The sequence below is a fragment of the Psammomys obesus genome, unplaced genomic scaffold (assembly GCF_907164565.1).
Source record: "Psammomys obesus unplaced genomic scaffold, mPsaObe1.curated_primary_1811, whole genome shotgun sequence".
NCBI lineage: Eukaryota > Metazoa > Chordata > Mammalia > Rodentia > Muridae > Psammomys > Psammomys obesus.
In genome coordinates, this window is record NW_026596962.1 from 2,827,930 (window position 1) to 2,850,498 (window position 22,569).

At 48.0% G+C, this 22,569-nt stretch overlaps 1 protein-coding gene across 1 annotated transcript in view; it reads left to right on the forward strand.

Annotated features, from left to right (window-relative positions):
• The first annotated feature begins 261 nt into the window (after positions 1–261).
• LOC129670258 (cytochrome b5) overlaps positions 262–22,569 on the forward strand; it is a 30,745-nt gene continuing 8,437 nt past the window's right edge. Inside the window, exon 1 of the mRNA XM_055598736.1 lies at positions 262–513. Coding sequence (XP_055454711.1) covers positions 385–513 — 129 coding nt within the window. The 5' untranslated portion in view covers positions 262–384. The remainder of the gene's footprint in view (positions 514–22,569) is intronic.

Genomic DNA, 22,569 nt, shown 5'->3' on the forward strand with positions numbered 1-22,569 from the left:
GGGCTGCGCGCTCAGACCTCAGACCTCGCCTCCCCGCCTCCCCGTGACCCCACCCGCCGCCTCCTGCGCAGACTCGGGAAGGCCGCACCCTCCGCGCCGGCAGCGGGTGATGGTGACGGGCACCTCTGGTAGCCAATCAACAGCCGAGCTCTGCACGGGGGCGCGTGATTGGCCTGCTGGAGGGCGTCGGCTGCGGGCGGGAGCACCGCACTGGCCAATCCCCGGAGGCCATGCGGGCCTCGCCCAGCTCGAGGCGCCACCCCCCGGTCCTGGGCACGCGGCCGGCTGGGGCCGGGGATGTCCCGGGCGGAGGCCGCTCAGACGTGAACAGCGCACCACCCTACACGGCTGCGTAGCGGGGCCCGGGAGGCTCACTGTTCCGAGATGGCCGGGCAGGCAGACAAGGATGTGAAGTACTACACCCTGGAAGAGATTCAGAAGCACAAAGACAGCAAGAGCACCTGGGTGATCCTGCATCACAAGGTGTACGACCTGACCAAGTTTCTGGAAGAGGTGAGCCGGGCACGCACGCTCCGGTGGGGCGCGGGGAGGGTGGCCCCGGCCGTGGGTCTCGCGGGCGTGACCGATGTCGGGAGCGTTATCTGTGTGCGAGCAGTTGTTTGCGTACCTTTGGGAGGGACCTCCGCGTCTGCACGCTTGTGTTCGCTTCTGAGCATGCTCGCCTGCGTGTGCACACCTGTGTCTGTGCTCCTGCGCGCCTTGGGTTTGCACACCTGGGCATGCCTCCGGGAGGGCAGGGAGCATCATTGCAGTGTGAGCTGTTTTTGCAGGCTGCCGTGGGCGCAGGGCTTGGGGGACAGAGCTGGATCCGTACAAGGTGCTCGGGAGTGGCCCGAGTAGAAGCTACCTGCGCACTTGGCGGGGGAGGGCACGGCTGCGTAAGGATTTTAAGAGAGCCTTTTTTTTTTCTTCTTCTTCTTTTGGCTTCTCTTGGCATGTAAGGCCCTCTCCACGGAGACCAGAAAACGCCGGGTTTTCTGACTTCTCAGGTCAGCCGCCTGGAGACCACTGGTCTGAAGAGCTGATTGCCGCGCAGGGTTGCCTCACTAGGTTGGAAGTCCAGGAGGGGCCGCCCTGAAGTCCAGACCCGGAAGCTTACTAGTGCCCACTAAGCGGAGACTGAATAGTGTCAGCCTTAATGTGGTAGTGACTTGTCCGAGAGCCCCAGCCGCTGATGGTGACTCCCTACTGTGTGCCTTGAGCTAGTAGGAGGAGGGCATTAGGCAGCGCAGTCCAGAGACTGGGACTTCATCCTTCAGCTACTTCGCAGGTGTTTAAAGGAAGGCGTTTCCGTCGGCAGCACTGCTGTCAATGCTGTAGTTTCGGCTGCATAGCCCAAGTGGCATTTCGTAGGTGCTGTCTTCACTCCCTCTGGATGCACTTTGTTCCTTTGAGAGTGTTTTGACCCACAGCAACTTTTACATCTCAGTTCTTCCCAATAAATAAGAAGACTTATCTATGAGGGGTGATTTTCATGGTTTGTTTTTGTATTTTGTCGTTGTTTTGGAGGGCAGGGCAAAAGTTGAGGTTTAGTCTTAGCTAGATTATAATTTATACCAGAGATTTTTGTTTTGTAAAAAATGTTAAACACAGAGAAAAACTTGGAAGTTTGGGGTTGGATGCTTCTTGATAAAATTCCTGACTGTTGACGATAAAATAGGGTTCTGGTTTAGTTGGGGATGGTGTGAGGTGTGGACTCAGCCTGCCTTCCTTCTGTTGCTCCCAGAGCAGCTTTGCATCAAAGCTTCTCCAGCTAACAGTTCTGTGTAATAAGCCGCCCACGTGAGTGGCTCTTCATGTGGAATTGGCTGCATGTGCCCAGTTGGGTGAGGACTTGCACACAGCTCAAAGGTCCTCAGCTCAGCTCTCGGGACATGCCGCCACAGTTTTTCTTCTTTCTAGATTCCTCCAGTTTCAGTCATTTTGTTAGCTCTACGTGATTGTTTTCATGCTTTGGTGTAAAACAGAAATACTTTTCAAGGCCTGAAGCGTCTAGCCATCTGCCCCACTTTCCTTTCCTTTCCTTTGCCCCCCGCTTCCCCCCCCCCCGCTTCCTTCTACATTTCAAGGTTCCAGAAATTTCATGAAGTACAGGAACTGAAGAATAGTCCCTTCTTGCTAATTTACAAGTGAAAAAAATTGGAGGAGCATCCTTCTTACTCGAACGAGGATGTTTCTGTCACCAGGAGCCCTGTCTGCACCAGCTCTGGGTTCACTGGTGCACAAGGCTGTGCTCTCCCGAGGCTTCCTTATCCTTTAAGAATCCCTCATTTCTGTTGAGGAAGCACGCGCTCTGACACAGGGGCCTGCTCTGTGCAGATTCCGCCTGTGTAAATGGGAGACCAGCAGCGCCTTCTTGCCACTGACGTGAGAATGAAAGCGTTCACTAGTGGGGTGCGCACGCCTGCAAATCTTGGCACCTCCAGGAGTGGGAGGCAGGGGGATTCCTGAGAGTTAGAGAGGCCAGCCTGGGCAGCAGGGAGAATCTGCCTCCAGAAACCAAAACTAGAAAAAAAAAATGTTTGCTGAACAGAAGATGAGTGTTCCGTTTGTAACTGCGGTCCTGGCAGACTCCAGCTGTGGTTTCCTTTTTGCAGGGATGTGTGTCGCTGAGTGCTTGAGAGTTCAGGTAAAGTGCAAGGCCAAAAGATAATCTTGAAATATTGGAAAAATCTTTCTAGTCAAGAACACAGTTTGAAGGTTACTTGTGCAGTGTGAACTCTGTTCTCAAATTAATGTTCTGAGGTTCAGAGGACGGCTAGAAACGCAGCAGGAGGCAGTCTAAACAGCAGCAGGGCTTTGGTTCCTGTCTGGTGCCTGCCAACAAGATGATGAGCCTTAGTACTTAAGTCTTACGAACCTCCCTTTTTCTTCTAGTCCTGACCCCTAGAGTTTACATTTATGAAATCGAGCCTTGTCATCAGACCCTGTTATTAGCCAGGTTAGTGATATAGACATTTGAGAGATCATTATTTGAAATGAACACAGGTGTCTAAGGCCAAGGACCAGTTTGCATTTCCCCCTCCCGTGGTTGGGCCAGGTTTCAGCGGAGCTGTGGAAGGAGGGAAGAAAGCATTGCTTAATAATCCCGTTACCTTTCTCTGCTGGCCAGTGGGTGTTTGTTACACTGATATCTCCTGGACAATGTGGAGGCAAGTTGACTCTCCTCCCCACAGATTCTCTGAGAGCATCCTTTTGCTCAGAGTCTGTTAGCTTCTGACTCACTTTGGCTTGGGGGGGGGGGAGGGCTTAAAATGAAATTTTGTTGTCACATTTTACTTTTTGTGTCTGCTTATAGACTAAGAATTCAGAGTCTGTGACCCCTGTCCCCTGAGACATTTAAGATGCCCACTTTGATTCTGAGAAACTGGAGGGCAAAGGACTTTTCCTTTGGTGCAGCCATACCACTAGCTTGGGATGGAATTCTAGCTCGTGCTGCAACCACATGTGCCCTTAATGGATGTAAAGTGGAAATCCTATTACTTGGTGTAGTAGTTTGGTTGGTGGTTCAGGCATCCTGGGTAAATAGGTAGGAAAGCCATATCTTGAAGGCCCCCTGGGGACTGCACTTATGTGTCTTTCAGGCATTTCTTCTGTGGTGTCTGTGTGTGAGCGTGTGTGTGCCTTTTCTGAAAAGAGATTCCAGTTTGTTTTAAAACAGTAAAGACTGAACCAAAACAAAAGCACCAGTAAAATCAAACCAAAACAAAGGCAGCACAGCACACTTGAAGCACTTTACTTTTTTTGTTTGTCTTTGAGGTGATGAAAATTTTATAAATAAGGAAGTAAAACGGGTTATGCAGGCCAGCCGGATAAAGCAGGCTCTAGGTGAAGACGCTAATCGCTGCTCAAGGCGGATGTCTATTATTCTAGGAGACTCCAGAAACCTGGGAGGCGACCCATGGCACCTTTCTTGTGTAATAGAATCTGAATAGCTCTGGTCCTCCTCCACTCAGGGGAACACATCGGGCTGTGGTAGGGGCACTGGGTCTGGTCTTAGTAATACCGGGGGAAAAAGTGTGAAAAAGGCTTAGAAAACATTGCATGAAAAGGTGTTCAGAAAGTTAAAAGTTTATTGTTTGTTTTTGTTGTTGTTGGTTTATTTTGTTTTTGTACTAGAGATGGAACTTGGGCCTTGAGCTTGCCAGATAAGCCACTAAACGACCTCCCACTTCTTGCTCTTTTATTTCACCATGAGACACAGGCTGGCCTTTAGCTTGTGAGTCTCTTGCCCCAGCCTCCTGAGTGCTAGGATGACCAGGGTGTGCCACCAATGATTACGTTTTGATTATTCTCTTCCCTGGCTGAGGGATGGCTCAATGGCAGAGCATTATTATAGCATGCTCAAGGCTGTGGATTTGATCCCCAACACCTGAAAGAATTTATAAATTATCACTAACATTATTATCTGCTGTGGGTTAGCTCCAATATTGATTTAATTCATAATTAGTAATTATAATGTTTACCAGCAAAATAACCTATTCAAAATCCAACTCTTCACCTGAAGTATGATTTTCTAGGAAGATGCATCACACAGTGTGGAAAGCCATCTCTCTTCTGGAACTTCTAAATCCACAGCTTTCCTGCTTATTAGGTGGGGAGAAGAATCCACAATCATTGCAAAGAATAATATGAAAGAGGGGAAGAGAAGAACTGCAGTTTCCCAGAATTCCACCCTCCTCTGGTAGCCACACAGAGCAGCCCAGCCAGAGCTCTCCAGTCAGGTTACACATGCAAGCATGCACCCACACTTGTCAGGGTGTGCTCTACATTAGTGGAAGGATGCTTTCCAAGCCCTTCTGTCATCTGTTGCTTTGCCTGCTGAATCTCACTGAGCCACCTTCGGCTCGCGTCCCTCCCGGCCGCGTCTTTATTATCCAGGTGGATTTTATCGCACCGGCCACCCCCCTCTTGCACAGTTTGTATTCCGTCTCCCTGTGACCCCTTGTGATAGAGCGTGTGGTGAAAACTTGTGAGGAGTTGTGTGCTTTTCCATTTAGTCTTGGTGTCACTGATGTACTCTGGAATGGTGGTCCTGGTGGACAGTTGAAAGGGCTCACACAACCGAGGGTTTTTTTTCTCTGAGTCGTTCAGGTCTCCTAGTAACCAAGAAACCTGCTTGTGATTTACTCTTCTGGATCATGTGGATGTGTGTCGTTATCAGAAAAAGAAATTAAGAGAAAAATGCCTGGAGCTGTAGCATGGAAATGGTGCTGATACTGCACCTTCCTGTCCTCTGGGAACTGGGCATTGCCAGCAGTAGCCCAGAGCGTTCCCTCTCTCTTAAGAGTCTGCTCTTGGTGTTACCTGGATGGAGTCTTCTTGGGAACATTCCAGGAAGTGTATTGGTAGGCTGGCTCCTGCCTGTTTGCTGCTTTGGAACCAGGAGAATGAGTTGAAGGTTGGTTGGGCCAAACTCTGTTGTACGGCCTGTGCAGAGCTTGGCCTTTGTAGCCTCGGCTCAGGAGGGTCACAGAGATGGAATTCACTTCCTTACACTTATAAAATATATTCTCTAGTCAGGTGGGTATCAGAACAATGGTTGCAAACCGGTGCATACTCGGGAGACGCTGATAAAGAATGGGTGTGGGGGGAGCTGGAGGAAGAGGAATGGGATCCTAACATCTCCGCCCCCTCTGCTAGTTGGGGATGCGGCCTGTCTGAATGCTGGCAGGCCTCGTGGTACCAGCTTTCTTTCACCTGCTCTCATTGCTATCGTACAGGTCCCAAAGTGTATTCTGCCTTTTCTCCATCTTTTTACTATGGCAGTGGTGTCGCCCATTAGCTCCCCCCCCCAGGGAGGTAATAAAAGCTACCACAGGGGACGTTTACTGGGTATTTGTTGACATCCCTTTTGCACTAGGCTGTAGTGCTGAGTGTGCTCTGTGTGCACACCCCTCTTTGCTGGGGTGGGGGTTGCTCAATCGGTAAATTATCTGCTGTACAAATGAGCCCAGGGCTCATGTGAGACACCCGGGGGTGCCGGCGTGCGCCTGCAACCCCGGTGCCGAGGAGGCCGACTTGGCTAACTCCAGGCCAGAGAGTCCCTGTGTCCAAAGACAAGGTAGACAGCACCTGAGCTCTTTAGCCCCCAACGTTAACTTTTGCCCTTTGCACACTTGTGCCTACGCGTGCTCACATGCATGTGCACACCCAGGCATGCTCACACCCTCATGAACAGATGTGTACATACAAAGCAGACAAGAAAACTAAACTTCGCTCTCTGAAGCAAACCTCCCACTTGCTGGAGGCAGCATTCTCCTACAGGCAGTGAAACGTGGCAGGTCACGCTCTGCTGTGCTGCGTCCCCAGGTAGGAGTGCTGTTGCTTGCTCGGAGGTCTCTGCTACCACGAGAGAATAATGTAGGCCTTGAAGCAAAGATGCAACCAGGTGAAGGGCACACTCACGCTTTCTTTCCCTCTCTTGTTTTTTCCACATGGCTTTCTGGAAGGGAAGGGAAGCTCCCATTTCAGTTTCTCACAGGAGCAGTTCGGCAGCCTCGGCCAACTTATTCTTGGCCACTGGGCCTGGCTTAACTGTCTGAGCACTTTTCATCCGCAGAGGAACTGTCCACACATATCAGACGTGTGAGGAGGCTGTGGAGAAGGCCTTTGAGTGACTGGCCCCTGGACGCCATGTGGCTCTGACATCACCCCCGCGTCACCCTTGCTCTGGCCTGTGGAGCAAGCCTTTGATATTTGTTTGGCTTGATGGTGGCAGTGCGAGCTTTTGGCTGATTAACACGCTAGCAATGCGCTAAGGGATGTTCTTTCCAGAAGACGACAGCTCTGTCCTGAGCAAGGCTGTCATGTCTTCATGTGATTCCTTCCAGTGACTTCCCTTTGGGTGTAGAATAATGCCATCTCTGCCCGCATCTAAAGCTGGGTGCTTGGCCCTGCCCGTGTCTCTCTTCCACTTCAGGCAGTAGTGCCATCTCCCTCTCCCACCTGCCTTTGTCTTGTTCCTTAAACCAGCTAGACTTGTTTCTGCCCCAAACCTTTGTTCTTCTTTCCTCCCTGCCTGTCCTCTGTTCCCCTGGTCAGGCCCCTTTTAGGTGACAGCTCCACAGAAAGGACAGCTTTCTGTCTGGCTTTCTGCTGTGTGTGCCTGCTGACAAGGAGGCCAGCGTCTGAGTGCCTGTCTCCTCTAGACGGACTTCCTGTGTGTCTGCTCGGTGCTGTCTGCGCTGGACCCTGCGGCTGCTCAGCAGGTGATACCGTGAGGAGCACAGCGGCCAGCTCCATCTGCAGCTCTCATAGTTCACCCCTTCCCCACTGTTGGCTCTTGGTGTACTGTCAGGATCCTTTCTTTGTCATAGACACTTGGTGAGATTCTGTCTTGAAGGATCTATCACTCAGTATTTCTGGGACTTTGTTGTGAAAATATGGACTGTTCTATAACCACAGAGTGAAGGATGCCTGAGCCAGGCCCTGTGCTGTTTGGCAGAGCATATTTGGAGACACTTCCCTGCCTCCCTTCCAAGCCGATGCCGCCCTGTTTGCTCTGGGTTCGGTTTTCTCACTGGATGGCATGGTGTTTCCTCACCACCTTCTGTTCTCTGTTCTGCATGAACAAGTTCCCTCCTCAGGGCTTAACCCACTGGGCCATTCCCTTCATCACTCAACACGTCCTAAATGTATGTACACATGGCTTCTCTGGGAAGCACTTCCTCAATGTCTCCTCAGAAGCTGTTCTGTGTAATGGAGGCTTTTAAGGCCTGTCTGCCGAACCTGCCATCCCTAACCACTCCCCTCCACTCTATTCCCTCTGCTCCTTTCTCTTCAGATTGTGTGAGTGTTTTAAAACTGCTCTGCCAAGGTCTCCGGAAGTGTCATGAGTTGTTTCCTGCTTGGCTTCCTGGATACGGTCTCCTGTCTTCCCCCTGGCTCCCTAGTCACGCATTTCGCTTCCCTTTCTTCCTTTTCCTCTTATCTCTGACCTCGGTCTTGGCACCCTAAAGCTAGGGTGTTTTTACATTCTTCCTGGACCACCTTATCTACTGTCACATGACTTCTGGGTGATCATATCCAGGCCAGAAAGGCCTCTCCTGCCTGGGTTGTGTATGCTCGTCTATTTCATGTCTCCACCTCCATATCTGATATATCCCTCAACTTAACCCCTGAAAAATCAGTACCCATTTTTCTGCCCCAAACTTCTATCTTCATCCTTCCCTGTGTCCGTTGATGTCACTTGTGTCCCCAGTATTTAGCCTCTTGTACCCCATGTTAAATCCAGCTGAAGAGCTCTGGCTTATCTTCCATATTAAAGTTAGAATCTGACCAACTTTTATTCTGTCTGCTCTCACTGGTCTAATCCTCTGCCACCTCATGCCTGGCCGGCTGTCCTATGACCCTGCATTTGCTCATCACAAGAGACTGTCATTTTACAAGTAAAGCCAGCTTGTGTCACTTTATTCTATTTAAACACTTTCTGGTTAATTACTCTACCTAATTAAAGATCTTCCATGTGGCTACAGTACTCTGGAGAGTGAGGTGCTGGCAGAGGGACATATATGCAGATCAGTGGAGTAGAAATAGAAACATCCAGAAATAGACTTGCACAGATATTTCTAACGGCAGTTCTATGGAAAAAGGACAGTATTCAGCAAATGGTTCTGGAACAGATGTCTGTCAGTGGTGAACAAAAGTCCTTGTTCTAAACCTCACATTTTATGGAAATTAGTTCAAAATGGGCCACAGTGTAGTCTTTCAAACGCCACTTTATTTGGGGGTTCCTTAAAGCTTATATTTCCTTCCAAACCCCCAACCCCAGGTAGGGGAAAAAGAAGGATGTAAGGGAAAGGGGACATGGCCCTCCTTACGTCTTCCTGCTGGGTGGGTTCTAGGATTCTTTTGGGGGCAATACCAATATCCATTGTCAGGAAATCCAGAAGTCCAGGTAAACAGCCAACCAGCAAGCAGTGTTCCTCCGTCTCCTCCAAGCTACCGCACCTGCTACCCTCTATTTCAGAGTCATTGCCTCAGAACTGGGGGCTTTTGTGCCCTCCAGGAGTCCGAATGACAATTTTATCTCCAAGTTCTTCACAGTGAGACAGGCGTAGTGATGGTGGATTTGAAACACTGGCCAGGGCACACTGGCCACACATACACTCATCACTGACTCATGGCTTGTTTTAGTCCAAACCCTTAACACTTTATTTCTAAAAGAGGTCTTTTGCTTTCCTGTTTCAGGAGGGAAAAGCACTGATTATCTGCCAGCTCACAGGCTCACCATGTTACACAGGTGCCCAACTCACAGCTGACCTTGAAGAGCCCACTGTCTCCACATGTTTCTGAGAAATCTGAACCTCTGCCTCAGCAGAACTAAGAGACCAGGAGTTAGACTTCCTGGTAGGCCGCTTTTGTCTCAAGTCAGGAGGCCGAGGAAGAAGTTGGCCATCTTGGAGATTCACTGCTTCAACCACCGAGACATGGCCTCTTTCCCTATCTGTCCCTCTACCAGAAGCCTGTCTAACTCTTAGCTGCTTAGAATCCTGGTAGCTGATTAAGTCCATTGTCCTGATGATGGGGGGAGTTGGTAAGAATGGGGGTTGTTAGGGCCTTGGTGCTAGAATTCAACAATTTATAGGAGCGGGGTAAGGGGGTAGGAAGAAGCTACATTATTGCGTGGACACTCTTGGGTGCCTGAATCAACTCTGCTCTGTGGTTTATCTGCAGTTTGAGGGTCTGCTTTAAGGTTTTGATAAGTGATCATGGGGGTTTATTTACAAAGATTTGAAAGTGATATTTGCACACTTCTCCTTTCTGAATGTTTTCTTAATACACAAAACAAGTAAGTAAACTATTAACCACTATATTTTTATACTTGTAAGATCTGGTTAAGCTCTCAAGGGCAGCCTTGACACAGACTAGAGGCCACCAGAAAACATCTGGAGGGGTTGGAGGAAGGGCAAATGGCTGACAGATGTGCATTGCTGGGGCCGCAGAGCTCATTCTGGGCTTCGATCTGTGGTAGCAAGAGCTGAGGGCAGTGCTTTATCCCCAGCGTACAAACTGGTGCAGAGACTTGGTTTGCCTGGATTCCCACCCTAGAGTCTCCCTAAGCTTTGCCAGCTTGAGCCTCGGCTTGTGCATCTACAGTTAGGGTGATGGTGGAAACAGCCACACTTCGAACGTGGAGAGGGCTGGAAGGGCTGATTCTCTCAGGACACTTCCTGACTCAGAGTTGGCTTTTCTTAAATGTGACTTGTTCCTGTTACTGGACACTTGTCCTTGCTCTATTTTCCCAGCTAGAAGGGGGGGTATTGGGAGACTTCTCCCAGGGAGATGTAAGGAAATGTCTGTTCACCCCATGAAGAGCATTGACTACCAACCAGTGAAACAATCCTATCCAAGTCTTGGTGAACCAATGAATTTATTGGCGTTACTTACAGAACTGTGAGAGCTTGTGTACCCTGGGCAGGCGAATCACCAAAAAGCGCATCCAGCATGCTCACATGGGTTCCCCGTGCAGCTGTTAGGTAGCTGTACCTCCTTTGCTCAGCCAGCGCGCGCCTCATGTGACCCTGAGAAGAGCGGCCTGTGAACCTCTTAGCTCCCCTTTCCCACGAAGACTGTTTTAATCTGGAAGAAACAGCTACCTGCTAGAGGCCGGCTGTCACTCAGCCACAGTTCCTTCCCCTCTTCTCACAGGCTCTGCAGGCACCCTCTGGAAACATAGCCTGCTGGTCCCTCTACCAGACTTCAGGTGCCAGCATGGCTCACCTGGAGGGGTCTACGGAAAAGTTGGTATCAAAAGCCACACATTTGTCCCCACCCTCTTTTCCTCCTGCCTGGCAATCACAGAGCCTGGCTGTGGGCTTGCCCTGTGAAACTTCCTCCTTTTTCAGAAAAGTGTGAGAAGAGATTTCCATTTGTGCCACAGGGGCCCATTCCTGTCGGCAGCGCCTTGGCCACACTGTCTTGAGGGGTCCTGAACTCTGCTTAGAACTCAGTTCCACCGGGCTGTTGTCTGGGCTGACAGTCCAAGGTGTTGGCGACCTTCCTCTTCAGGTTGTCTCTGTGCTCCTCTGTGACGACATGTGCCTCCAGTGTGAGACCCTACACTACGCAAGAGGGAGGGACAGGGATTGAGAGGTGCAAGGTGACAGAAAGAGTGGGGAGCTTTGGGAGATGGATGATGGATGGATGGAAACAAGACAGGGAGACAGACAGATGGATGGATGATAGAAACTTTGAGTGTTACTGTGACACAGATGTCTCAGGCAGAATCGCTGCAGAGCTTCTTGTCCACTTTCCCAGTTAGTTCTCTGTGGAGACAGGAGCCGGCCTGGCCCAGGAGTCTCCCCAGATTTCCCGTTGTTACGTAGCTGCTTGTTCCTCTGTGGCAAGCGAATCATGGTCTTTCCAGGCCTCTGTGTTGTCACCTGGTCAACCTCTGTCACTTTCTCTGCTCTCTGCATTTCTCTGTGGTTGCCTGCACCCTCAGACTCTTACCACTCCTTGGCTTTTCCATCTTGCTCACAGGGCGTGGCTGGCAATAGTGTCTGAGTGAGTGGCAGCCCGCACGGCAGCTGGGTGATCGCATAGGTGGGTCTCAAGTGAGATTCCAGCTGCAGTCTTCAGCATGGAGTAGCTCGTAATTCATCATTTCGAGGAGCTAGCTGGCAGGTGAGCTTTATGCCGAGTGGCAGTGCGCAGTCAGCACACCAGAGTCGGGCGAGCTCACCAGCTTCAAAGACAGCATGCTTGACGTCAGAAAACATCCAGAAACGAGCCTCCTTAAGCTGCCTTCTAAATTCTTTTGCATTTCTGTTTTAACTATCCCAGATAACTGCTAATAAGTTTTTGTTTGTCATTCTTTTGGGCTTTTTTTTTTTTTTAAATGGGTTTTTGTTTTTATTTTTGCTTTGCCATTGCTTTAGGAAATGTGTTTACTTTGCCTTTTTTTTTTTTTTTTTTTTTTAATATGCTTGGAATGACTCCAGGACTGGTGGACTTTTGGACTGCTTGGTTACATTTATGTGGCAAAGGTGTTTTGTTTTTTGTAGTTGTTTTCTCGTCCTTGGTCAAGCAGACTCTCGGTGCCCCTGACCTGATGCACGTTCCAGGGTTGTGTACTCTGCCTCCCTTGGGCTCCCCCGGGACTAACCACTTCTCCATTCTCTCTCACCTTTTTGGTGGGCAATTTTGTCGTCAGTTAAGAGCTTTGGCCTAAAAGTATTCGAATCTGTGTGTGCGTGCATGCGTTTGTGTGTGCACAGAGCGGGCGTGCAGGCAGGTGGGCGTGGGCATGCGTTTGTGTTCCTATCCTTTGAATTATCGAATCTAGGAAGGTAAAAGTTAGGTTTTCTTGAGTTTAAAGGAGTGATTTCTCTTCATAAAGAAATTAGGAAGAAAGTTTGTTTTGAAAGTTTTACTTTTATATATGAAGTTACTTTTTTTAAAAATTATTTTTAAAAAGCAACTGACCTGAGTCAGAAAAGTGTCCACAGCCCTATCTGTTCTCCTGAATTGTGGCTTTTATGTCAATTCTTTGTGCCCCATTTTCTTTGCCTGTAAATGTAGGAAGGTCGTTCCCTGAAGGTCCTTTTAGTTTCTCTACATCTGGCTTTCAACCTTCAGCCTGCTGTTGAGAGTTGGGCTCTTTGGCCCAGATACGTGCTGTGCTTCTGAGCATGGCTCTGGGCGGAGGAGGAGGCCGAGCTGCAGGGACTAGGCGTGGTGTGCTCTGGGCTAGGCTGGCTGCCCATGGGCTATTCAGACCATGCACGGGTAACAGCTCTTGTGGCAATGCTGTCGGGCAGCTTTGCTCTGGTTTCCTGGAGTTGAGTCACCTTGGCTTTTATCCTGCGTGTGGCCCATTGTGTGAGGGGGCAAATCCTTTGCATATCTGGCCTCACATGGTCCCAGCATCTCCTGAAACATGCTAGCTTTCCACATCCTCTGTGCTGTTTCATTCTAATACCCAGTCTTTCATAAACTAATTTCTTTGTTAATAATAGTCAGGTTCTGCACATATCAGCCAGTAACCTGCCTTTCTTTTCTTTTTTTTTTTTTTTAACCTCTACTCCTTTATCTACCTGCTCTTTGAGTTTCAATTTTAACAATCCAGAAAGGACTCAGATTGTTTTTCAAAAATCCTACTTTTCTGTATAGATGTCTATTGTATACTGTTTAGTCAACGATACAGAAGCCTCCTAAATAGTTCTCTAATCGATTTATGTCAAGACACTAGCCCCTGCATTTGTTTGAAATTTCTTGGGTCTTAAAACTATATCTATGCCTCTAGAGATGGTATCTGACAAGCTGGGTTTTTTTGACTAGGTAATTGATGTAGTAATTAGACTTAAACCCAGGGGAAACCCAAATAACTGTGCATGGTGATGTGGGAGCTTGTTCATTTGTTAAACCCAGTAGCTTCCTGCCGGGGACTGTGCACTAACAGCTCTACCCTGAGGAGTCCACGCATCTAGCTTCTGACTCTGGCAACCCAGGCAAGGACCTCATCCCCAAGCTCAGGCTCAGCAGCTGACTGAATGCCAGGAGATAAAGAAGACCGGAAAAGAGGGCCGGCCTCTGGCAGAGCCTGGAGCCTTTGCATCCTCCTGCCCTCAAGCAGACTTTCATCATGTGGGATTTGAAGCCAGAGGGGAAGCTGGAGCTCCCTGTTCCAGCAGCCCCGCTCTTGGTGTCCTGGTCACCTGCACCACGGGTGGCACCATGGCTGCAGATGTCCACCACTGCAGAAACCTCCCAAGCACACAAAACTTTCCTTTTCATTGGAAAGACATTTGGATTGTTGAGTTTGGAAGTTTATAGTGTATGTTCTGAACCCACTGAAAGATAGCCATTCTAGGGATTAAGGCCAACCACAGAACAAAAATATTTCAGATCGTTTAAAATAGTTCTATTAAATTGTTTGTGCTAAGGAAGAACACAGCTGACAAATGTAATTCCAAAGCTGTACCCTGTTCTATTTCTATTTGAAAGCCGGGGGGTGGGGTGGGGGCGGGACTGTGAAATGGCCCTAGAAACTAACAGAGGTGCAGAATGAGCCTGGAGAGCTTTTTCACTGAGGAAGGATTATCTCTTTGGTGGAAGTTGTGGGCTGTGTGTTTAATCCAAAGTCATTCTGGCTTCTCTAGCAGAATTTTTTTCTCCTTGAGCTCATTGCCTCTGATAAGTGAGTTATTATTCACTCAGATAATCCGTATCAGAACTAGTATCAAAAGCTATTTTATCATAAGTTTTTGTAGATCCATTGTAAGGTCTCAAAAAATCTGAAATGGATTTTTTGAAACAAACAAACCTGGCTCTTACAGAGGTCCTTACCCTGTGGGGTATGACCCATTTGGCAGTAAAAGGCCCCTTTCATTGGGGTCACATATCAGATATCTACATTACAGCTCATAACAGTAGCAGAATTACAGTTAGGAAGTAGCAATGAAATAATTTTCTTGTTGGGGTCACCGTAACGTGAGGAGCTGTATGAAAAGGCTGCAGCGTTAGGAAGGCTGAGAACCACTGCTGTAGAGCCCACAGTAATGGATTCTTCCCTTATCATTTATTTTTGCCCTCATTCTGAAAAGGGTTTAAAGTATCAGTTTAGTAATAGTTCATCATTCTTGAGCTATTAACATTAACGGTAACCCCAGGTCATGACCTTTAAGTGCATTCTGGGGCTGTGCTGTATGTGAAGTTTTGTGCTTTGGAGAGCACCGTCTTCTGTTTACTCTGGTGCCCATTGTCTTTTGTATGAGAAATTTTACTCTTATTTCCATTGAGGAGGCAGTGGCGTGGCGTGTGCTGTATTGTCCTTCCTGGTTGTTGGTGAAGCAGAGGCTAAGTGAGGAGCACGGAGATGAAGAGCTTCAGGGGTCAGGGTTAGCCACGGGAACCCCCAGGATCAGACACACACGGGCTCACCGCCATTGCCTGTAATGGTTGGCTTATGACTCAGAGTGAACCGTTGTGCACTTTGGTCTTGAACAAGAGACGTGCATTCTCAGTTAGGGTCTTGTACTTGGTGTGAGTCATTTCATTATCCAGTCTCTTAGGGAGATTCTGTGTGTGCCCAGCAGCCTGGGCGACTTCAGTGACTCTCATGAAGGGAACGGTGAGCTCTTCCAGGCTGGGTGCTTCTCAGATGAAATTCTTTCCACTGGAGTTTATCTGGAAAGGTATAGGGTGAGCAGGTCATGGCTGGCTTTGTAGATAAACTGTGTGTGATCATGCTTTTAATAACTGGGCTAATTTCTCACAGTAAGTAATGTAACAATAATTAATAAAAATATTAGGCTAGCATTATTAGTGAAAGATAAATGGGATTCTGAGCTTTCATCAGTGTTGGCCAGTGGTCTCGAAATAGAAGTTAATTCACTGGATAGATGTGAAGAATGGTGGTCAGGTTTGTGATGTTGTCTTCCTTTTTAGCTCCTCCACTTTTTTTTTTTAAAGGAAACCAAAGATACACCTTTTAGACTTTTGAATGTCACACCAGCTCACCAATGCCACTTGGTTGGGATGCCCAGTGAGTGCAGGCAGTGCTAGCCCCACCTTCCCGGTCAGTCGTTCTGGATAGTGGGAGCTTGTCTATCCTACTATCTGAAATGACCAATCTTAGCCCCAGTTTATTGCGGTCTTTCACTTAATGCTTACTTTCCTACCTTATTTTTCATTTTTGATAGGTAGGCTCTTGGATTCTAATTGATGATGTATGTTGCTATATTTTGCATTTAATAATTTAAATTAATAAATAAATTTTAAGTGATGTTAAGAAACCAGTTCAGATCTTTAGCAACTGTAAGCCAGTGATTAAAGCAGTAACTCTTAATTTATATTAAATTAATACAAATGAAATATTACATAAGCTTTAAGTGTATTGTGCAAACAAGTCTTTTCAGAACCTCTTCAAGCCATGGGACTGGGAAGATTGTGAACCAGGTTTGGCTTGATCCTAATATCCATTCCATAGTTGCAGAAAAGACATTTGGTCCTTGGCTCTTGTGGGCGCCTTTTCAGGGATGATTCAGCTACAAAAGCCTTTTCTTCTGAAACACTTGGGTTTGTTTTTGAGTCTTCTTCTGGGGTGTATTGAACATCATGATGACTGTGGCCAAGTATGATGTGTATTTGACAATTGCTAAGAGGGTAAATCTTAAATTTACTAAAACAAAACAAAAACCTGATAGGTATGTGAGCTGATAGATAGGTTAATTACCTTGTTTGAATACACAAAATGTTTGTGCATTTCAGAACATTATGTTATAACACATACACAGAGCGAGGAAAAGAAAGGGGAGAGCCGGGGACTCTCCTTCTCTAAAGCTAGGGAGAGATTTTCTTTTCTTTTTTAGTGTTGACAGAGATGGAAATCATGCAGCTGTGGCTGTGGTGTGGGTACTTGTGGCTCATTCACACTTGCTGTCTCAGGGAACACTGCTTGGAGCTGTGGCTCAGGAGCGGGACCTGTTGGGTATTCATGATTAGTCAAAACTTGGGCTCTATCAAGGAAGGGCATAGGTCTTCTGTTCTGTTCTGTTTCTTTCAGCTCAAAGGAATTATACACTTCTTCAGGATCATAGCACATACTTTTTTTCTTTTTGATTTTTCTCTCATTCAGTAACTACTAACAGGCTTAAGCCTGCTTAGCTAGCTATAAGATCAGACAAGATTGGGTGTGTTCTTTCTTATATGCCCCACAGTGCTTTGCACAAAGTAGAATTTAATTTAATGAATTATCAGTGAAGTGTGAAGTCATGTGACCAGAGGGGTAAGCACTATTATAGTGCAGGGAAAGGGGATTTGTGTGAACTGTTTGGAGTGAGTGTGTTCCATTCCTCCCCTGCCTGCCCTACGAAGTAACCTTTCAGGGTCACTGTAAAGGTCTGTGCTCACCTGGTGTATTTCATCAGCACCTCCTTGAAGGCATTGTGCAGGTGGCAAACACATATGAGCAGGGCTGAAGTCTGAGTCATGAAGAATCTTGCAAGCAAACTGACCTGGAAGTGTAACCCTGTGAACTGTTAAGGAGAGTGTGGAGGCTGTGGTGGCGTGAAAGGGAAGGTTGGAGGGAATTCAGGGACGGTATCTGGAAAGTTGCCATTGCAGCAGGAGTGAGATGGCCACAGCATCCGGATGGTCTTTACTGGAAACAAAAAGACTGGGAAAGAGTACATTTATGGCAGGAGAGAAGAATATTATGCTTGGAATGTGCATTGGACACCGAGTGGGGCTTGCAAGGAGAGATGTGTTAGGAGTCTGGTACCATGACTGCAGAGAGGCTGCTACCTAGTTGTGTGCGTTAGAGGACAGCGGTCCATTAACAGCTGGAGAGGGATCACCAGGAGAGAGCCCGCAGGCCGGTGGGAGTGGGGTCAAGGACGGAGCCCCGGCCTTTGCACATGGACATAGGTGGCAGTGGTGGGCTGAAGGCCCGGGCAGGAGACTGAGTCAGGTGAAAAGAGCATTTCAGGGGGGAGAGCCGTGATGAGAAATTTTGCTGAGGGCCAGCTGACATTTCAGGAGTTGGTAGCCAACGCTAACTCTTTGTGATGCAGTCTGGAAGTGCTTGGAACTAGAAGCGTTTCAGGCCTCCAACCTTGGAATATTGGTATATTCAGAGTGACGTCTGAGGGTTAAGACTCACCAGCGAGAGTCCATGTGTTTTATACACTTGTGTTTGTGCTGCTTCTTAAGCCTTCTGTTGTATGTCAAGCACAAGCTCAACTCTAGACCTGGGTTCTGTAGATGGGTGGGCCCGATCTAGCCCACTGCACTATTCATTTTTCAAAAACAGAGATGCCATCTACATTTTTCTGATGTCCTTTAAAAACAAAGAAACAAACAGCAAAACCCTGTTGAAGCTCTCTGAATCAAATCCACTAAACTTGAGCCGAGTTCAGCATCATTTCTTTCAGTGATTATTAACTCTTCTTTTTGGACTTGAGAAACAAAGAGCAGGTGACACGGGTCTTCTTCAGAACCCTGCAGATGTGTTTTTACCTAAAGAAGTTTGGATTTGAACAAGAGACACTTTGTTCTGCGTACAGACCATGATGGGGAAGTGAGCATGCGCAGACCACAGCTTGCGCTGGACCCACGTGTTGTGTGCGGAGCTGCAGACAGTATGAGCAGTTGTCAGTTTCCCGTTTCCCACCGTCTCTTAAGCCAGAGCCTTTCCTTTCTTTCTAAGTAGTCTGAGTTCTGTATCGATGTGGTGCTGTAACTGAAGAACCCAGGAGGGTTCTTCTGGCTCCCTTCGCAACACTGGGTGTCCTCCCAGTAGCGTAGCCGGTCCTGGGAGGCCGACAGCCTCCCTGCTCAGAGCGCACTTCACCCTTGCGGGATGTGTGGCGAGGCCGTGTCCTCCGTATACATATGCCCGCGGGTAATGTGTGTTGCCTGTGTTTTTCGACTGTGATCCCTTACATGCAGTCAAATTAGAGAATTTTCCAATTGGAGTATGATGCCATCTCTCAGTAGGTTTTGTATTTGGGGTTTTTCGACAAGGAATGTCCTGCTTGTACCGTGGCTTCCTGGACGAGTGCCAAGTTGGAGGTGTGGCAGGAAATTTCTACAGGTATGGACAGTGCTTACTTAGTCCTTTAAAAACAGAGTTCTTATTTGTTTTAGGATCAGACAGTGAGAGCTGTCCAGAGCCGTTTCTTAGTGGCCCTCATCTCTAGGAGTGCTCGTGTTCTGCCAGGGTCAGAGTGTATCGGGGGAGCTGAAGAAGCTGTGGATTGACAAAAGTACAGGGAAGGAATGTGATCCCGCAAGATGTGTGGACAGAGTGTGTTAGGCTGTTCCGACAGCCTGCCATCTGGCCCCTGCGGGACTCCCATCCCACTTCCTTCAGTTGGTTCTGCTGTTACTGTGCTTCATCTCCTGAGCATCCGTTCATCAAATGCCTGAGTCCCTCCTCACTGATTGGAAGCCCTGTTGTCTCACATCTTCCAGTTCACACCTCTGTCTCACACCCATTCATACTGTCTCAATGCACACTCACGTCTCAGCCAAACGCCCACACCCTCTTCCCACCTTCACCTTCTTCAGGCTCCAGCTGCCTCCATCTTTTCTGGCCTCAGTTACTCACTCTGCTCTCTCACCCTCAGGACTCTTCTCAAAGTGAAATATGACTTCATTACCTTTGTTCCTCTTCACGTGTTTTTCAGTGACTTACCATTGCTCACCAAATAGGACTAAGATCCTTGAAGAGATCTGGAAGACATTCTTGACCTGGCCTGGCCTTCTCCTTCCTGGGCCCCTGGCTGGCTTCCTTCCTGTCCCTGAACTCAGGGCCCCCTGCACTGGAACGCCTTCCTGCTGTAACCCCTGTCCTCACAACTCCAGTTGTCTCTGCTCTTTTCTTCTGCATTGGTGACAGTTCATTTTTTCTTTCTATCTTGATTTCAGAAGTGACATTCACTTGCTGTTCACAGTCGAACATTATTTATGTTTGCCTGGTTGCCAGGGGCAGGAGCCAGGGCTGTCTTTGTTTACTCTTGAGTCTGGTCTTTGGGGGCACAAGGCATGTATTTGTTGTGTGAATTAACTAGAGCCACATGTACAGAAAATGAAATATTCCTTTGGGAAAATGGAGACATTCACAGAAGACCAGCTGTGTGAGCTCTACGCCCCGCCAGCGTAACCCAGTGTGCAGTTATGCATTTGAGGCACCTTCACTCTTGCCAAGCAGTCACCGGGGGCTGGTTTGATTGTACTCCTTTTCCAAAGCCTTTTCTGTGGGCCGTTCCCCAGTTCTGCAACATGCCCAAAGGATAGGATGTGAACACCATGTGCACTCCTCATTTTTTATGGCCATTATAGTCTTAAACTAACTCTTGTGCTTCTGAAAACTACAGCATACCCGCTAACAACCATGAGAGGATAACGAAAGAATTGCCAAGTTTCAGACAATTATGATTTAATGATTTAGGTTTAATTCATATGGCAATCACTTTCTCTTTCTCTGTGTGTGTCTCACATTTCAAGAAAATGTTAGATATTACAAAATGTTCTGCTTTGTTGTCTTATCAAGGCTTCAGATTTATCTCATCTTATTCCAACTTTTCAGCTTTGATTTTTTTTTTTTTTCATTCATCCAAAAAGTTTTTAGGGTAGAGTTAAATTCAACATCAATCAGTTTATTTGGTGTTATGTTTTTCCTAAGTTGTTGATTTATACACACACATTTAGCAGTGGCCAGTGAGACCAATAGTCCAAAGTGTTTTCCCTTAGAAAATTGCCTAACAAGTGGTTTAAGAAGGTTCATCCCCAGGACAGAGCTTCAGGTAAATACGCTCTTGCTTCCTTTCTCTGTGGTGCTTACATTGAGGACTGCCCCTTGGCACCACTCTTTCTGAGGTGGAACTGTGCTTTCCCCACACAGCGCTTTCAGTCCAGGATCCCCGTGACTCCGGAGCAGACCCAGATGGTGACATTATCTCTTCTGTGTTGTCCTGTAGACAGGCCGGCCCCGGTGCACAGTGACACTCACTTGTCCTGAGCAGGAGTCCCAGGTTAGGTACTATGACTCTGTTGTCAGCTGAGGGCCAGTAGTGTGGGCCTGGTTACCTGGGGGCTCTGGGACTTCGTGCCTTCCTGTCTCCCACCTGCAGGCCCTTCTGCTCCGTCATCAGATCAGTGTTCACAGTCCCAGGTTGTTTCAGAATCAGAAGATCCTGCTCAGCGCCGCCACACCTATGAGATGTGTCTGGAGCCTCCGTGTAGCGATGCTTATCAGGTAGTCATTGTCAGGATGACTGGGGCAGAGCACATTTCAGTGAACTAGGGGAAGCTCTATGCCACGCAGGAGGTCACATTAGGGACAGAGACTAATACTGCAAAGTGTTTAGTACAGTCACTGCCGTGTTTATTGAACATATGGTATATGTCTGACACCGTTAAAAATACCTCCCAAAGCTTTGAGACAAATACCAGGATTTTCTTGCTTTTTCAAGTGTTGTGTGTGTGCGCGTGCCTGAGTGTGTGTGTGTACCGTGTGTGCAGGTGCGCACTGATCTTGGCACTGGAGTTACAGGTGGGTGAGAGCCATCCTGCAGAGTGCTGGTGTCTGAATCTGCTTTCTCTGAGTGGCAAATGCTCTTTAGTGCTGAGCCACCTGTCTGACCCCAAATATTTTCTCAAGCTCCCATGGTGCCTTAGTTGGTGGTCACTGCTGTGAAGAGACGCCATGACCAAAGCAACTCATAAGAGAAAGCATTTCTAAATCAGAGGCATGCGTCCAGTGTGAGATGGTTAGCCCATGGTTATTATGGCAGGAGGACACAGGAAGGCCACAGAAGCAGTGAGAGCTTTGTATCTTGCTCTGTAGGCAGCATGTAGAGAGAGGGAGATACTGGACCTGGTGTGGACTTTTGAAACCTCAAAGCCCTTTTCCAGTGGCACACATCTTGCAATAAGACCACACCTCCTAATCCTTCCCAAACCGTTCTACTAACTGGGGACAAAACATTCAAACCTATGAGCCTATAGGGGTCATTCTCATTCAAACCACCACACTTGCACAGTCTCTAGACCATGGAACCTCATCTGCTTTGTATTTAGTAGTGCAAGTGCATAAGATAAAGATCATAACTTTCCTTTAAAAGCTTATTCAGATATACGTGTTTATTTAACTTCCTTGGCAGCAAGATTATCAGCAGCTTCTGTAGCTCCTTAGTTTGTTTGTTTTTGTTTTTTTTCTACAGTGTAGTTTGTGATGTTTTACAAAGAAGGAAGAAACATTAGGCTTTAGTGCTAGACATGCCCAAATAAAGAAGCAGAAGGAACGGGCACCTTTTGACAGTATCAGGTGTCCTTGTTGTTTTCTGTTTTGGGAAGAGGGAAGCCTGACTGCAGTAGGCTGCGCAGGGAGGCAGCTTTGGACCCTAAGGGCCTTGCTTAAAGGTCAGGATGAATTTGATCCAGGAACATCTTCAAGCTTAACTTAAGTGGTTTTGGGTGCTGGAGAGGTGGCTCAGTTGAAGTCTAAGAAGTGGTTTTTGATTCTGTTTTGCTTTCCTGCCAGAGTTAACCGAGTGCACTGTTCTGCTTGTCTGAGATCTCTTCCTGGGAGTCTCTAGGTCTCTGGGTATACACAATAGATCTGCTCCCTGAACCTTGACTTTCCTTTGTTTTACCAGTTAGTGCAACTAAGAGGCTTCTGCCACGTGGAGGGTTCTTCCTGCCTTCCCTGAGCAGACGCGCAGTCTTTGTAGGTGTTCTGGCTGCACTGATGGAGCGTACGTACATTCCTCTAGAAAGAGCCTCCGGCCTGCCCGGCCTGCCCGGCCTGCCTGGCCAGCGGGCGGTGCTGGCTGCGCACTGCAGGCGCACACAGTGCACCCTGAAGGGCAGCCTGCTCACATCTCTGTGTCTGACCAGTGGCCTCTCCTCGGTCCACACTCAGACGGAGAGTCCCAGGTTTGCAGTCTCAAGGAGAAGGCTGATGAGTCAGTTTAGGAGCAGTTGATGGGGGCAAGTTTGGGGAACTTTCTGGAAAAGCAGAGCAAACATTAGCACATTGTTAAGGGACACCCATGTGACACATGACACTTGTGTTGCCGGATCACTAGCATG